Source organism: Garra rufa, chromosome 3, assembly GCF_049309525.1.
Source record: "Garra rufa chromosome 3, GarRuf1.0, whole genome shotgun sequence".
Lineage (NCBI taxonomy): Eukaryota > Metazoa > Chordata > Actinopteri > Cypriniformes > Cyprinidae > Garra > Garra rufa.
The window spans coordinates 14,439,635-14,457,206 of NC_133363.1; the positions used below are offsets into that span (position 1 = coordinate 14,439,635).

At 35.2% G+C, this 17,572-nt stretch overlaps 1 protein-coding gene across 3 annotated transcripts in view; it reads right to left on the bottom strand.

Moving 5' to 3' along the window:
- Positions 1-17,572, bottom strand: part of unm_hu7910 (un-named hu7910) — a 43,660-nt gene that overhangs the window by 10,893 nt on the left and 15,195 nt on the right. Inside the window, exons 6-7 of one of the 3 annotated variants that reach the window (XM_073835747.1) lie at positions 11,823-11,861; positions 4,189-11,315 (exon numbers count right to left, since the gene is read on the bottom strand). In XM_073835747.1, coding sequence (XP_073691848.1) covers positions 9,160-11,315; positions 11,823-11,861 — 2,195 coding nt within the window. In that variant the 3' untranslated portion in view covers positions 4,189-9,159. Of the gene's footprint in view, positions 1-2,667; positions 2,725-4,188; positions 11,316-11,822; positions 11,862-17,572 lie in introns of those variants that run through there. The other 2 variants (XM_073835746.1, XM_073835748.1) reach the window with 2 other exon arrangements.

Here is a 17,572-nt window from a genome sequence, read left to right on the forward strand (position 1 = left end):
GACAGCGTCACATCAATTTCATCGCCAAAATGGCATTCAACTGATATTCTGCCATTAGGGTGCCAAAACCCTCTTTTTGCACATTTTTTTTTTTTGCCATAAAAGTGAATGGACATCAGAGACAGATCTTGGAGAACCCACATTTAGATGGTTTCACATGTGCACATCTACTGAGGTGCACAGACACTATCTGTCCAACACTAGATGGCATTATAGTAAGGCATTTTGCACCATTACTCTGAAACCCTAATGGTGTGACGCTGGCATGAAAGTAATGCAGATCTTACTAACATTTTAAGGATGCTACAACTAAAGTTCCATAATACTGTGAAAATGAAAATCAGCATTCATCTACTTTGTTGGATCCAACATATACTCTAATATGACTACAGCAGCCAATCAAAAATCAGTGGCTAGTAAAGTAAAATCTGCATTGCCTACCATTACAAAAATTGACATTTGTACACGGTGTGATTTTTTTTAAGCCTTGTTTTAAGCCCTATCAAGGACACATCTCATTTTTGTTTGTCTATACAATTTATTCACCATTCTCATTCTCATGTTAAGATAGTGGTATAGTCTTACAGATCCGAAACAGGGATGACGGTTTTTGTGGGCGGAGCCTAAGAAAGGTAAATTTGATTTTGTATTTCAAAATTCTGACATTATTCTCACAATTCCAAAATTATATTTCACAATTCTAATAAGGAAAAACAACTCGTCATTCTCTTTCTTCTCCTCTGCTTTTCTGGCTTTTTTTTTTGCCTCAGAATTTACTTTTTTTTTTCTTTAAAGTCTGAATTAGGAGATATAAACTCACATTTTCAAGAAAAAAAAAAGTCAGAGTTGCGAGATAAGATAAATAAATGTTATGTAAAAATGTTAATAGTAATAGATTTAAATAATATTTTTTGTTGTAACTTTTAGGGCTAATACAATACGTCCCCTATGAACAGCATATGTGAATATTATGTAGACCTATTGTTTAAATCAAATTTATGCTTCAAAAGTAATCATAGCAGTTTTCATCCATAGTATGTCCATTTAAACATCTGCGTTTAGCTTCAAATGGCGTCTTTGACGATAATATTCTATAAAAATTATCTGCATTCCGATTTTAACATCAAAAGGCACAAAAATACATATATTTTTTGTCTTATTCCATGGATTTTATGCATTTATCTCCACCTGTTACCAGTGTTTTTCTGCAACCACTATGCGCACGCAGCTTTGACAGCTTTGACATCTACAGTGGGTACGGAAAGTATTCAGACCCCCTTAAATGTTTCACTCTTTGTTATATTGCAGCCATTTGCTGAAATCATTTAAGTTCATTTTTTTCCTCATAAATGTACACACAGCACCCCATATTGACAGAAAAACACAGAATTTTTGACATTTTTGCAGATGTATTAAAAAAGAAAAACTGAAATATCACATGGTCCTAAGTATTCAGACCCTTTGCTGTGACACTCATATATTTAACTCAGGTGCTGTCCATTTCTTCTGATCATCCTTGAGATGGTTCTACACCTTCATTTGAGTCCAGCTGTGTTTGATTATACTGTTTGGACTTGATTAGGAAAGCCACACACCTGTCTATATAAGACCTTACAGCTCACAGTGCATGTCAGAGCAAATGAGAATCATGAGGTCAAAGGAACTGCCTGAAGAGCTCAGAGACAGAATTGTGGCAAGGCACAGATCTGGCCAAGGTTACAAAAAAATTTCTACTGCACTTAAGGTTCTTAAGAGCACAGTGGCCTCCATAATCCTTAAATGGAAGACGTTTGGGACGACCAGAACCCTTCCTAGAGCTGGCCGTCCAGCCAAACTGAGCTATCGGGGGAGAAGAGCCTTGGTGAGAGAGGTAAAGAAGAACCCAAAGATCACTGTGGCTGAGCTCCAGAGATGCAGTCGGGAGATGGGAGAAAGTTGTAGAAAGTCAACCATCACTGCAGCTCTCCACCAGTCGGGGCTTTATGGCAGAGTGGCCCGACGGAAGCCTCTCCTCAGTGCAAGACACATGAAAGCCCGCATGGAGTTTGCTAAAAAAACACCTGAAGGACTCCAAGATGGTGAGAACTAAGATTCTCTGGTCTGATGAGACAAAGATAGAACTTTTTGGCCGTAATTCTAAACGGTATGTGTGGAGAAAACCAGGCACTGCTCATCACCTGTCCAATACAGTCCCAACAGTGAAGCATGGTGGTGGCAGCATCATGCTGTGGGGGTGTTAACCAGCTGCAGGGACAGGACGACTGGTTGCAATTGAGGGAAAGATGAATGCGGCCAAGTACAGGGATATCCTGGACGAAAACCTTCTCCAGAGTGCTCAGGACCTCAGACTGGGCCGAAGGTTTACCTCCCAACAAGACAATGACCCCTAAGACCCTAAGGGTCTGAATACTTAGGACCATGTGATATTTCAGTTTTTCTTTTTTAATAAATCTGCAAAAATGTCAACAATTCTGTGTTTTTCTGTCAATATGGGGTGCTGTGTGTACATTAATGAGGAAAAAATGAACTTAAATGATTTCAGCAAATGGCTGCAATATAACAAAGAGTGAAACATTTAAGGGGGTCTGAATACTTTCCGTACCCACTGTATATCATGGAACACTAATCTTTCATGGCATGAAGAAATTGCTTCCACCGTTTCCTTACCTTTTTCTCTAAAGGTGTTCTTGGTTGATGCCACCATAACGGGCTTCTCAGTCAGACCTGTATGAATGTTGAGTAAAATCAGACACAATCCCAGCAGGAGAAAGTATTGCTATCAGCTTTACTTTACATAGAAAAGTCTATTCATCTTGGGTTGATAAGAATACAAATAAAATGGGAAAAGAAAGTCTTATCAAAGCACACACAAATAAGTAAGCCTGACCATGTATCAACTTGACCAAGTATATTTTAAATAAGAGTGAGACAGAGAGAGAGAAAGAAAGACAGAGATAGATAACATTTATTTGAGGCAGTTACCCTGATATTTTTTTTAGAACATTTAACTACAAACTTTAGTTTCAGTGAACATACTTGATAAACCATTTAAATTAATATATTAGCAAGTAAAAATTACTGGATCATTCCATGTCGAATCATCCAAATTTCAAAAACCTGAACATACAAACAGGTATGTTCATTGCAGTTGTCTTGACAGAAAGAAACGAGACACATCTATAGTTTTAACATTATTTGTTCTTTAGACATACCTCTTTAAAACCAAAATAAAAATCATATTTTTTCAAACCAACCCACATTTGGTTTTTACCACTGAAAATGTGTACATTTTAACTTATAAAATGTACATTTTACTCCTGGGGCCATCTTTAAATTTCAATATCTTTTGAACCGAATCTCATAGGGCATTAAAAATAAAGATGCCAAAAGGAAAGTTTGTTAAGACCTAATATCTAAAAGGGCATTATGATATATTTAATACTTCTTGAGTTACAGGCATACAAACTTTGGAGAAAAACTTGAAAAGTGCTATTTCCCATTTTTGGATGGTCATCATTGGCACATAATGCAACAACGATTGCTAAAGTCAACAGATTTTACTAATATAGGTACCAATCTCTGTGTAAAAATAAGATAATGATGCTGTCATCTTTCTGAAGTAATTTTTACCCCCAGTAGCTTGACCATAAATCTAATGTAAAAATTGCCATTTTGACCTCCCTCCACAAAATAGTGGATTACTCAGTAAATATTCATCATATGACATTTAATATGTTGGCTTTCATCACTATACTGCCCTCCAAAGGCAAAGCGCAGTAACTACGCATTTGGTCAAAATTGAGTTAAGGCTTAAAATGACTTTGTGACAACTGTTTTGTCTTGTGGCAAAGTCTCCTGGTTCAATTTTGTCCCAGAAAAACGAGAGTGTTTCAGAGAAACAAGAGTGTCAACATGTTTGACTAGTTGGCGTAAAAACTTTAAAGGCATTTTTCTCAGTTTCAGTGTTGGCGTAGTTACTGCACTTTGCCTTTGGAGGGCAGTATACATGTCTATCTTTCTTCAGAATAAATATTAGCAAAATCAAAAATTTGAGCCAGGGAGTGACCTCTGGTTGAGTTGACATGGAATGACAATACTTTACTTTTAAAGTACTTTAACTTATCCTAGTTAAATATGCTCAGTAAGGTATAGTATGGCATGTCGATTTCCCTGAAAATTGTCGTTCTGTAACAACATCAAAGCATTTTGTTGTTTGTTGAAGCAGTCAGATATGCAACCTGACTAGTCAGAAGGAAAATTGCTCAGCAGGCTTTTTAAAAAATGTTTTATTTTTTTTATTTTCTAGCAACATTACTTTTGTCTATTTGGTAGCACTAGTGGTAAATAAATAACACACTTCATCTTTAACACACCAACAACATTCTACTATATAATTAACATAATTGAACCTTAAGATGTTTCACACAACAATAAAATGTTTCACACAATAATAAATGGTTGTGCATCAAAAGAACTGATAAGATCAACTTTAAGGTCTCACTATACTAGACAAAATAAACCTAAATGTAAATGTAAAAAAAATAAAACTATCAGATAAAAAAAAAAAAATACAATTTAGCAGACATTGCCTGATCTGAAAAGTTTGTTAAAAAAAGGTTTAAGGACAGTAGGTTAGACATATACTAGTCTAACAGCTGCTGAATAAATATAAGCAAATGTTAACTTGATCCTCATTATAGCTGCATAGCTTCACTTCCTGAACTTGAAGAGTATATTATTTTTTCACTAGCTCTTTCACTGGCTTAGAAAAAGCAGAACTAATGCTTGATAAGCACTTATAATCTGATAAGTTTTGCTTTTTCGACGTTGTTCACACTGCACCCAAATATGACCTTTTAGGACAGACTGCCTGCACTGTCATTTTGCACGTAATCAGATGAAATTTGTTCAGTGTATCTATGTTGAATGTCATAGTTATGATTGAAGTGCCAGTAAGAGACGTTCTTCAACATAAAGTGAGAACAGCTGTCAGTGTGAATAGAGGTGAAAAAAAATCTGCTAATGTTTAGTATGGCATCTCACAGTGTCACTAAACTTAAGGCAAGTGAAACAAAAGTGTTTTCAACATTCATGTACATACAATGTTTAAAACCACTCACTCATCTGCTCTTTAAAAAAATCGCTACAATCAATTTCACACAGTTCACTATATGAACAAATTCATAATCTGTACACATTACTGTGTGTGTTGTGACATGTATGCCATATTGCAAATAAAATACAAAAACTCTGAAATATAATGATCTTTCAGATTCAAGTGCAATTTCAAAACTTCAAATTATTACTGTATTTCAAGTCACTAAAAATGGATTTGAGTTAGTAGCACCCTTATAAAACCCCTTTATTTGCCTTTGTGAGCAGACAGAGAGGCTCCAAGGTCAAGTTTACACCTGGCATTAAAACATGTTTTGTATTCACATAGTATCTGGATATTGTAATACTGTAAAATAAATACATTTAAACAAAATAAATGGAAATGAACTTACAAGAGAAGTTGTGTTAACTAAAATATTTCCATTATTTACTAAATGTTAAAAATACTCATGGATTATTCAAAATGCTTTGTCATTTTAGCAGGTAAAAAACAAATAATAATAAAAAAACACTTAAGAATCTGGTTCAGTTTCATTTCTTTCAAACGCTTTTACAATAAATGTTGATGTTAAGAATTAAGCCTACACAACCTCAATGGCTCATTAAAAAGATGTTTTGCACCACTTCCAAAGTAAAACGTTCAGTGAATGGTTTGTTTGATTATCTCTGAAACATGAACGTGGCAACATTTTATAAGCTTGGTTGTTGTACATATCGCAGCAGTTCAGAAAGCTCTGTTACATATAATAAAAAAATGTCCCACTAAACTACAGGGTACATTACACTCTACCTTACATCTACACTCCACTGACAGTGTTAACAAAAAAAGTGATGCACCGAAATGAAAATTCTAAAGTCAAAGCCAAATTCCAACAAAATTACACACTTGGCCGAAGGCCGATTACCGAACACGTTTTTTTGTGTTTTTCTCCCATGCATTTTGCCAATTTTTTCACCATTGCATAAACTGAATAGCCAATATTAGCTTTTTACAGTTTTGGCTTACTTTTCAAAAAAAAAAAAAAAAAAAAAATCAATTACTAAGCAACAATTTAAAATTATTTATTTAACACTGAACATTTTTAACATTCTAGTAGACATTATAGCCTACCAACAAAGCACAATTTAACTTAAAATTAATAAGTTAGCAAAATAAAATTCTTTGGCCATTTTTAAGACCCCCTTCTTGAATCAGGCATGTGTTTTTAATGTACAAATAATTGCAGCCTTGCTTAACAAATGAGAATGTTATTAAAAAATGTATAAATAGAGCTGTTATAATGATTGTTATCATTATTTTTGTCTTTCTTTATTTTATTTTACAGAACAACAGTAAAATTACAATAATAACATTTATGCATGTTGACTTTTATTTTGGCGGAAACCCGAAAGAAGACCTCAGTACTACTTTTTGCTGACAGCAGCAGATTTATGAATGATTCTCATCACGCAGATTTCCCTCGCGCTTTGGACTTTGAACCCTGGCTAACAAGTTTGTGCAGCGCTGTCAGAATAAATACAATTTGTGCGTGCATTAGACAACATAGCGTTCTGTGGTTTATTTACTATTTTTTTTCGTGATTTCAGTCATCATACAGTAACCAGCAACAAATAAATAAATAAATCACTGTTTTACACCATAGCGCCACACTTCATTGGTAGACTTCCAAGGGTCCTGCCATTTAAAACGAGACATTGAGAACTTTGAAAAAGCACTGGTAGTTTATTTACAAGAAGATTTATACAGACATTCCCCTTAGTAAAATTACCGATTGCCGCCATCTTGAATTTAGTCACGATAAGTCGAGTGACGAGCAGGAAGGAACTTATCAGGTTATCAACTTATCAGGTTGTAGTTTCCTTCCTGCTCGTCACTCAACTTATTGTGACTAAATTCAAGATGGCGGCAATCGGTAATTTTACTAAGGGGAATGTCTATAAATCTTCTTGTAAATAAACTACCGGTGCTTTTTCAAAGTTCTCAATGTCTCGTTTTAAATGTCAAGGCCCTTGGAAGTCTACCAATGAAGTGTGGCGCTACTTTGTGCCTCGTAAATGGTGTAAAACAGTGATTTATTTACATGGCTAGTCCGATGCCCTATTCACCCTCATTGACAACCTGTTGTTAGCATCGGCTAACTAACGCCAGATTTCGGACTGCAGTGGACAAGCCGAGATGAGCTATGAAGGGTAAGTTCACACTCGGCATCATGATTCAATACACTTTAGGTCAATATCACACCGGACTTCTCCTTTAAGCAACCATGCCATTTTAGCTTGCTTCTATCAAATGTCTTGACTTAAGTTTCGTGGGACTCCACACTGCAAAAGCAATGGTAAGCTACTGAGCAAGTTTACTACATCACAAAAACAATACGTATTGAACTGATTATGTGATGCAAACATGAAAATGTATCTGTTTACATATCAAACACTACTGTTTTTATGGTCATAAGTGATAGTCGAATAATATCACCAATTCCAACCCTATAATGAACAGGTTTGACTAATTTAGTAATTTCCATGAGTACAAATCTTTATGTTTAAGCATATTATGATATTCTAGGGGATTGTGTGCTTCTAATTTTACAGCAACCGTTTTTACAGGACCCCCTTTTTAAATCTAACATGCCTTTGTGTATAAGGCAAGGTTCAAAAAGAAATTATTGATTCAGTCAGTGTGGAAGAACTTGATTGGTCTGCAGAAAGCAAAGTCCTAATCTCATCTGAACAACTCTGGTGTGACTTTAAATGCAGACCCCATCACCAAACACCAATGACTTGTACATACACTATATGGACAAAAGTATTGGGACACCCCTTCTTTAAAACAGAAAAAGGCACTTCCAAAACTGTGGCAAACAATTCATGTATTTATAAATTGTATTTCCATCTCTGTTGCAACCGTTTTGGAAATGTCAAAAATGACTGTACCCATAGTTACAAGTCATTGGTGTTTGGTAATGAGTTTTTGGCTCAAAGTCTGCATTTAATGTCACATCAGAGGTGTTCAGCTGGGATTATGACTTTTTTTTGCAGACCAGTCAAGTTTTTCCACACTGACTGAATCAATAATTTCTTTTTGAACCTTACCTTATACACAGAGGTATTGTCATACTAGAATAGAAGCTGTTGCTATCAAATTAGAAGAACACAATGCCCTAGAATATCATTATATGCTTAAACATTAGGATTTGTACCCATGGAAATTACTATAGCAAGTCAACCCTGTTCATTAGAATGGGGTGTCCCAATACTTTTGGCAATATAGTGTACTTTGGGTGCATTTACTTCATCTGGCTTTTAATAAGTTCAAAATTATGATTAGATTTCCAAAAACAGATTAATGCCATGTGTAAAGGAGCCCTAATTAGTTTACAATCAAGATATTCTTAAAAAAGTAGCTACAAACAAAAACTTGCTAACTATATTGAAGCTAGGAATATAAACGTTATAAATATGTAACTTTCAATTGATATTTAATTCTGCAACTAGAACAATTTATATCTGGCACAAAAACATAGTATAATAAATATCGACAAATATACAAAATTATTAAAACACTCATTTATATAACTCACTAAATATTTTTAAAATGCAGCCTGGACTGTGCAGGCTATATCACTTATTGCAGAGAGTCCCCCAACACTACACATTTTGAAAGTGTACCATTTCAGATCAGGTGTGTTTGATAAAGGAGAAATGCAAAATGTGAACAGTTGGAAAGGGCTCTAGGAACAGGGTTGAAGACCACTGGTTTATTGGATGAAGATGTCATCTTAAACTTCCCAACACAGTGAACAGACAGTTGGGATAATACCTCCTTCACTCAGTTGTACCATGGGACTAACAGCAATGTAGTTTTTTTATTACACTACAGCACTACTTGTTCGAAAAAGTAGCTTGTTGCCATTTTGAACAGCTGAATACTGTCACACTACTGAAAAAAAAAAAGTTTAGTTATTAACTTTCCAGCACTGTTCCTATTTAAAGCCTTAGGAGCTTTTATTTCCGATCAAATCTCAGAGTTATGGTGGTTTACTTTTATTTCTTGACATTTTTTTTCGAAGATTTAAGTAAACCACGAGTAGATATTTTCTCATCTTTGGTATTCTTTTCATCATCAGAGTCTTTTTCCTTTTCTGATTTATCAACTTTTTGCCTATGAGCCTTTTTATTTAATTTGGTCTCTTTTTCTTGTTTGTTACTGTTCACATTTTCTTTTTCATCCTTTACATCTTTCTCTGTTTGCCCTTTTGGTGTACTCTCTTTTACTTTGGTAAGCCTTTCTTTCTCTGCTTTCTCTTTCTCCAGTCTTTCTTTTTCTGCCTTTTCTTTAGCAAGTCTCTCTTTTTCTGCCTTTTCTTTAGCCAGTTTTTCTTTTTCTGCTTTCTCTTTCTTCAATCTTTCTTCTTCTGCTTTTTCTTTAGCCAGTCTTTCATTTTCTGCTTTTTCTTTCTCAAGTCTTTCCTTTTCTGCCTTTTCTTTGGCTAGCCTTTCTTTTTCTGCTTTTTCTTTAGCCAGTCTTTCCTTTTCTGCTTTTTCTTTCTCAATTCTTTCCTTTTCTGCCTTTTCTTTCTCAAGTCTTTCTTTTTCTGCTTTTTCTTTAGCCAATCTTTCTTTTTCTGCTCTCTCTTTCTCAGTTCTTTCCTTTTCTGCCTTTTCTTTCTCAAGTCTTTCTTTTTCTGCTTTTTCTTTAGCCAATCTTTCTTTTTCTGCTTTTTCTTTGGCCAGTCTCTCTTTTTCTGCCTTTTCTTTTTCAAGTCTTTCTTTTTCGGCTCTCTCTTTCTCAAGTCTCTCCTTTTCTGCTTTTTCTTTAGCCAATCTTTCTTTTTCTGCTTTTTCTTTGGCCAGTCTTTCTTTTTCTGCCTTTTCTTTTTCAAGTCTTTCTTTTTCTGCCTTTTCTTTGGCCAGTCTCTCTTTTTCTGCCTTTTCTTTTTCAAGTCTTTCTTTTTCGGCTCTCTCTTTCTCAAGTCTCTCCTTTTCTGCTTTTTCTTTGGCCAATCTTTCTTTTTCTGCTTTTTCTTTGGCCAGTCTTTCTTTTTCTGCCTTTTCTTTTTCAAGTCTTTCTTTTTCTGCCTTTTCTTTAGCAATTCTCTCTTTTTCTGCGTTTTCTTTGGCCAGTCTTTCTTTTTCTGCTTTCTCTTTCTCCAGTCTTTCTTTTTCCGCTTTTTCTTTAGCAAGTCTCTCTTTTTCGGCCTTTTCTTTAGCCATTCTTTCTTTTTCTGCTTTTTCTTTCTCCAGTCTTTCTTTTTCTGCTTTTTCTTTAGCAAGTCTCTCCTTTTCTGCCTTTTCTTTAGCCAGTGTTTCTTTTTCTGCCTTTTCTTTCTCTACTTTCTCTTTATCCATTCTTTCTTTCTCAGCTTTTTCTTTAGCCAATCTTTCTTTTTCTGCCTTTTCTTTGGCCAGTCTTTCTTTTTCCGCCTTTTCTTTAGCCAGTCTTTCTTTTTCAGCTTTCTCTTTTTCCAATCTTTCTTTTTCCGCTTTTTCTTTAGCCAATCTTTCTTTTTCCACTTTCTCTTTCTCCAATCTTTCTTTTTCTGCTTTTTCTTTAGCCAATCTTTCTTTTTCTGCTTTTTCTTTAGTTGGTTTCTCTTTTTCTGCCTTTTCTTTGGCCAGTCTTTCTTTTTCTGCCTTTTCTTTAGCTAGTTTTTCTTTCTCTGCCTTTTCTTTCTCAAGTCTTTCCTTTTCTGCCCTCTCTTTCACCAGTTTTTCTTTTTCTGCTTTTTCTTTAGCAAGCTTCTCCTTTTCTGCTCTTTCTCTCTCCAGTCTTTCCTTTTCAGTTTGTTCTTTAGCCAGTTTGTCTTTTTCTGACTTTTCTTTCTCAAGTTTTGCCTTTTTTGCCTTGTCTTTCTCTACTTTTTCTTTAGCGAGTCTTTCTTTTTCTGCTTTTTCTTTGGCCAGCCTTTCCTTTTCTGCTTTTTCTTTCTCCATCCTTTCTCTCTCTGCTTTCTCCTTGGCTAGTTTCTCCTCTTGTTCTCTTTTTATTTGTTTCTCTTGAAGCTTAGCTTCTGCCTCTTCTTTGACTTTTTTGGCAGCAAGAGCAGCTTGTCTCTCCTCTTCCTCTTGAGCCAAAACACTACGGACCTCAGCAAGGGCTAGTTTGGCAATCTTTTTGGCTTCAATCTTCTCATGAATAATTCGTAGCTGCTCCTTCAAAGCTGCTTTCAGCTTTCGCCCAATATCCCTGGTAGGATGTTCTGAGAATGAGTGGGACAAAAATTCACATCTCAGAAGGCTCATCATTCATGTCCCATGCAAACACATATATTATGTGGCTGATTTGTCATAGGTGTCTGAATAACTCTCCACCTTTCATAATTAATGAGAGAGGAAAATTCATATTCAGTTCTTTCATTTAGATTTTGATGATGTTCAGTTTATTTGTGCATTTTACAAATAAACTTACAAGCTCTCAGGAATTGTAGTTTAATTTTGTACTGATTTAGTGATTTATTGATTAAGTAACAGTTTGAAATAACATACACACACATACACACACACACACACACACACACACACACACACACACACACACACACACACACACACACACACACACACACACAATCACACAGTTTGTATGTATAATGTACATACAAACATAAGCATCATGTGTTCATGCAGGGTTTGAAACAACATGAGAGTGAGTATATCATGAAGTCACTAAAGCTAATTTATTATGCTACTAACTCCATGCTAGGTACCTTTGTCTTTTTTAAGTCCCACTTCTTTAGGTCTTTCATCTGCATTGAAAGAGGGGCAAATAAAACTTAGAAGAAAGTATGACCTGGAAGAAAGACGTGTAATTATTGCAACTGCCAAGTTAGAGAACACATGCTGTACTAAAACAGCAATCCAATATCTGGCACAAACACCTGTGACTGAACACTTAAAAAAAAATTTTTTTTAGCAAGTAATCATATCAAATACCATTATTAATTGATTAAATAGATAACTTTGTAAAGGGTTAGCTTACACAAAAATGAAAATTCTGTCATCATTTATTCACCCTCATGTCATTCCGTTTATCTTCAGAACACAAATAAAGATATTTTCAATATTTCCTCAAATTTTCCTTAAATTAGTTTTTCTCTATAGTATTCATTTGCATTGTCTGGAGGGAAGAAAATTATAAGAACAGGTAACAGACAGGTAACACTGACAATTAGCAGTAATTAAACACAGTGCCAACAGTCTCGCACACAGCACAGTGACATACAGCACTGTTGTGCTTTGGGCGACCCAAATTTGAGTCCCGGCTCATGGTCCTGTCCCAAACCTGTCCAAATCCCTCTCTCTCCCACTTTGTTTCCTGTCAATATACAGGTACTTTTAAAAGAAAATAGCATATTGTGATAAAGTTCATTATTTTCTGTAATGTACAGAAATGTTCGGAATAAACATTAGACTTTCTAATAAACATTAGACTTTCATTTTAGATTCATTACACACATTTGAAAGTAGTTCTAGCCTTTTATTGTTTTAATATTGATGATTTTGGCATACAGCTCATGAAAACCCAAAATTCCCATCTCAAAAAATTAGCATATTTCATCCGACCAATAAAAGAAAAGTGTTTTTAAGACAAAAAAAGTTAACCTTCAAATAATGATGTTCAGTTATGCACTCAATACTTGGTCGGGAATCCTTTTGCAGAAATGACTGCTTCAATGCGGCGTGGCATGGAGGCAATCAGCCTGTGGCACTGCTGAGGTGTTATGGAGGCCCAGGATGCTTCGATAGCGGCCTTAAGCTCATCCAGAGTGTTGGGTCTTGCATCCCTCAACTTTCTCTTCACAATATCCCACAGATTCTCTATGGAGTTAAGGTCAGGAGAGTTGGCAGGCCAATTGAGCACAGTAATACCATGGTCAGTAAACCATTTACCAGTGGTTTTGGCACTGTGAGCAGGTGCCAGGTCATGCTGAAAAATGAAATCTTCATCTCCATAAAGCTTTTCAGCAGATGGAAGCATGAAGTGCTCCAAAATTTCCTGATAGCTAGCTGCATTGACCCTGCCCTTGATAAAACACAGTGGACCAACACCAGCAGCTGACATGACACCCCAGACCATCACTGACTGTGGGTACTTGACACTGGACTTCAGGCATTTTGGCATTTCCCTCTCCCCAGTCTTCCTCCAGACTCTGGCACCTTGATTTCCGAATGACATGCAAAATTTGCTTTCATCCGAAAAAAGTACTTTGGACCACTGTGTTTTATCAAGGGCAGGGTCAATGCAGCTAGCTATCAGGAGCAGGGTTCTTACACCTTTTCCAAAGTAAAATTCAAGCACTTTTCAAGCACTTTCAAGGTGTATTTTCAAGATTTTCCAGCACAGTGGTAAATTACATATTCACATACATGAGTTCTTAATTTTAAATCAGATGTTATTGTGCTATTAAAAAACAACTGTCTAGATTGCATAACATTGCCCCATATAAATAGTCAACATTCAGTATACAAATTATATAATTTAAAATATATAATTAATATAATTTACTGAGTATCTGTAGTATTTTAAAAAATAAAATTTAAAGGCTTTTTAAGACCTGCACAAATAAAAGTAATACTGTATGAGTGGAGTAGGGCAATGTCTATGGTAACACATTAATGACTGGTATAAAATGACTGTAAAAATATGATAAACTAAAATTCTAAAACTTTCTAAAACTTGAAGGATTTTCAGAAATACATTTCACATTTCAGCCTAAAAGTACTAAAAGTCAAAAAGACACTATAAAATTAATAATAAAATTTAACTGGCCCAAATGAAAAAGGACCATTTTTTAAACATTGAAAATATTTTTGATTGACATTTAGACTCCTATCTGATTTTCTATTCACAAATATCAAGGGATTTTTTTCACTATTTACAGTGTATCTGCAGAATTTTTAAATATCAATTTAAGGCAATTTATGACCCTTTTTAAGAGCTGCACAAGTAAAATGAACACCGTAGTGGGGTTGAACAATGTACAGTAACATTAAGCCATAAAAAGACATGATTTATAATTCAGATTTTCACAAAAACAAAACATCTTATATAATGGCATTTCAGCCTTTATACCTTTAAAATGGATAAATCAAGTATAATTTATTAAAACAAATTGTCTTAATTGTTTAGATTTTTAGAAAGCACATAACTTTTACATTTACAACTCTTATGTGTTTGCTGCATAAAAACATGGGCCAATATTTGTAATAATCTTACTAAACAGCGGAATATTCGCAAATTCATTCCGTCACGAGGGGGCGCTTTAGGAGTGCTGAAATTCTACGGTTTCCTAGTAATGGCTGTACACAAATCAGCATTAACGCAGTTTTATCAGACATGAAATGAAAATGCCAACGACACGTTTCTGAGGACAGTCGGTTCCCTTCAGATACATTCATATAAAGACATCCGTGCCGCGTTTTGACTTTGAAACGTGCAGTTTGTATGTTTATTCAATATGACATCATTGCCTTTTGAAGTTTTATCCAGCCCTATCGCGATTCTCGTATTTCCGTCCCTAACTCTTAAATTTATAATTAAGCCTTTTCTTATACTATTTAATACATTTAAAACTTTTTATGGCCTTAACTTTGATACGGCTAAATTGATGAGTTTGTAATGACCCGCACGAGCCCTCTACTTTAAGATAGTCCGGTGAAACATTTTGGTAGCCCGACTGGAAAACACAATAGCCCCGGGACATCGGGCTGGCAATTTTGCGATCCCCAAATTCTCGTTTTAAACATAATTCTTATTTGTCGTTTTCAAGCCATCGAGGACTGATGCAACAACCTCCTGATAACTGGCATGTTTTATCTACCGCTCTGTTCCATTAGAGGGCGCGCAGCAAGAAAGACCGGCGGATCACACTACAGCCTCACGTGCACACTCGAGCGGACCTGTTTTTTTCTTTTCTTTCTTTTACATATTATAAGCATAACAAAAAATAACTATTTAGTATGAAAGCGAATTAATATGAAACCGATGCAACTGCATATTCAAGCACTTTCAAGCACTTCATCCAAAATACAAGCATTTTTCAAACCTTGAAAACACTACATTAAAATTCAAGCATTTTCAAGGAATTCAAGCACCCGTACGAACCCTGCAGGAGATTTTGGAGCACTTTATGCTTCCATCTGCTGAAAAGCTTTATGGAGATGAAGATTTCATTTTTCAGCACGACCTGGCACCTGCTCACAGTGCCAAAACCACTGGTAAATGGTTTACTGACCATGGTATTACTGTGCTCAATTGGCCTGCCAACTCTCCTGACCTGAACCCCATAGAGAATCTGTGGGATATTGTGAAGAGAAAGTTGAGAGACGCAAGACCCAACACTCTGGATGAGCTTAAGGCCGCTATCGAAGCATCCTGGGCCTCCATAACACCTCAGCAGTGCCACAGGCTGATTGCCTCCATGCCACGCCGCATTGAAGCAGTCATTTCTGCAAAAGGATTCCCGACCAAGTATTGAGTGCATAACTGAACATAATTATTTGAAGGTTGACTTTTTTTGTATTAAAAACACTTTTCTTTTATTGGTCGGATGAAATATGCTAATTTTTTGAGATAGGAATTTTGGGTTTTCATGAGCTGTATGCCAAAATCATCAATATTAAAACAATAAAAGGCTAGAACTACTTTCAAATGCGTGTAATGAATCTAAAATATATAAAAGTCTAATGTTTATCAGTACATTACAGAAAATAATGAACTTTTTTACAATATGCTAATTTTTTGAAAAGGACCTGTATACTGTGCTATCCTAATAAAAGGCAAAAAAATAAATTTGAAACTTTTAGCACTTTTAGTAAAAGTTTAAATTATTCCTGTCAACTAGTCAGATAACTGGAACTGGCCAATGCATGATTAAAACCTAGAAGGTGGGTTACCTTTTTGTTCAATATATAAAATTGTTAGAAATAAAAATGATCTTGAATGATCATGATTAGAGATCACCAAAACACTTAAAAGTTTCATAAACCAAATAAATAAATACATTTAATTAATTAATAAATATGATTACCATTAACGTCTCTGTTTAATAGTGAAATTAAAAGCATTCCCACACCATTTTGAGGAATGCGACTAAACAGATGTGTGTCCACAGGAAAGTTACTGTACGTGTTAGTAAGGCTAATCATTACACAAAAAAAGACAAATTTTTCTAGTAAGCCTAAATAATTAACCGTGGAGCATTGGTCAGGTCTAGCCTCTGCAATGTTATGTGGCAGTAAAATAAAGTCAGCTGAGTACCTATATGTACTAAATGACCATCCCATGACAACGATCACATATTACAGGATGAAATTGCTTAAATTGTTAAAGAGTGGTTCAGGGAGCACAAGGAATCATTTCTACACATGAACTAGGCACCACAGATTCCTGACCCTAACCACACTCAAATACTTTGGGATGTACTTGGGAAGACTTAAAGGAGTAGTTCACTTTCAGAACAAGAATTTACAGAAAATGTACTCACCCCCTTGTCATCCAAGATGTTCATGTCTTTCTTTCTTCAGTCGTAAAGAAATGGTGTATTTTTAAGAAAAACATTTCAGGATTTCTCTCCATATAATGGACTTCTATGGTGCCCCCGAGTTTGAACTTCCAAAATGCAGTTTAAACGCAGCTTCAAAGGGCTCTAAATGATCCCAGCCGAGGAAGAAGGGTCTTGTCTAGCGAAATGATCGGTTATTTGAAAAAAAAAAAAAAATGTATATACACTTTTTAATCTCAAACGCTTGTCTTTGCCGAGCTAGACAAGACGAGAATTTGAGGTTAAAAAATATATAAATTGTCATTTTTTTTAGAAAATAACCCATAATTTTGCTAGATAAGACCCTTTTTTCCTCGGCTGTGATCGTTTAGAGCCCTTTGAAGCTGCATTTTGGAAGTTCAAACTCGGAGACACCATAGAAGTCCATTATATAGAGAGAAATCCTGAAATGTTTTCCTCAAAAAACACCATTTTTTACGACTGAAGAAAGAAAGACATGAACATCTTGGATGACAAGGGGGTGAGTACATTATCTGTAAATGTTTGTTCTGAATGTGAACTACTCCTTTTATGAAGAGATTTGACTTATCCATCATCTATACAAGATTTCAGTCAAAAAATGTAGGCAGCTCTGGACAGAAATAAATGTTGCTTAAAGTTGTTGAAATATTGCCCCAACTAATGTGTGCTGTAATCATATAAACCAAGTGCACAGTGCATCCATATAACTTGAAACATCTTGAATTTTATCTACTGTTTTTGCTGAATTTTATCTGTCTTCTGTTGGATGCCTGTCACACTTACAGATTAGGAATAAAAGTAAAATGACTAAGATATAAACACTAAGCAATGCACATACATGGAGCAAAATCAAATATGGTAAACGTAAACTCAAAAGCATTCTTGACACGAGAACCAATAAGGCACTGAATAATGTTTTTTTTTTTTTTTTT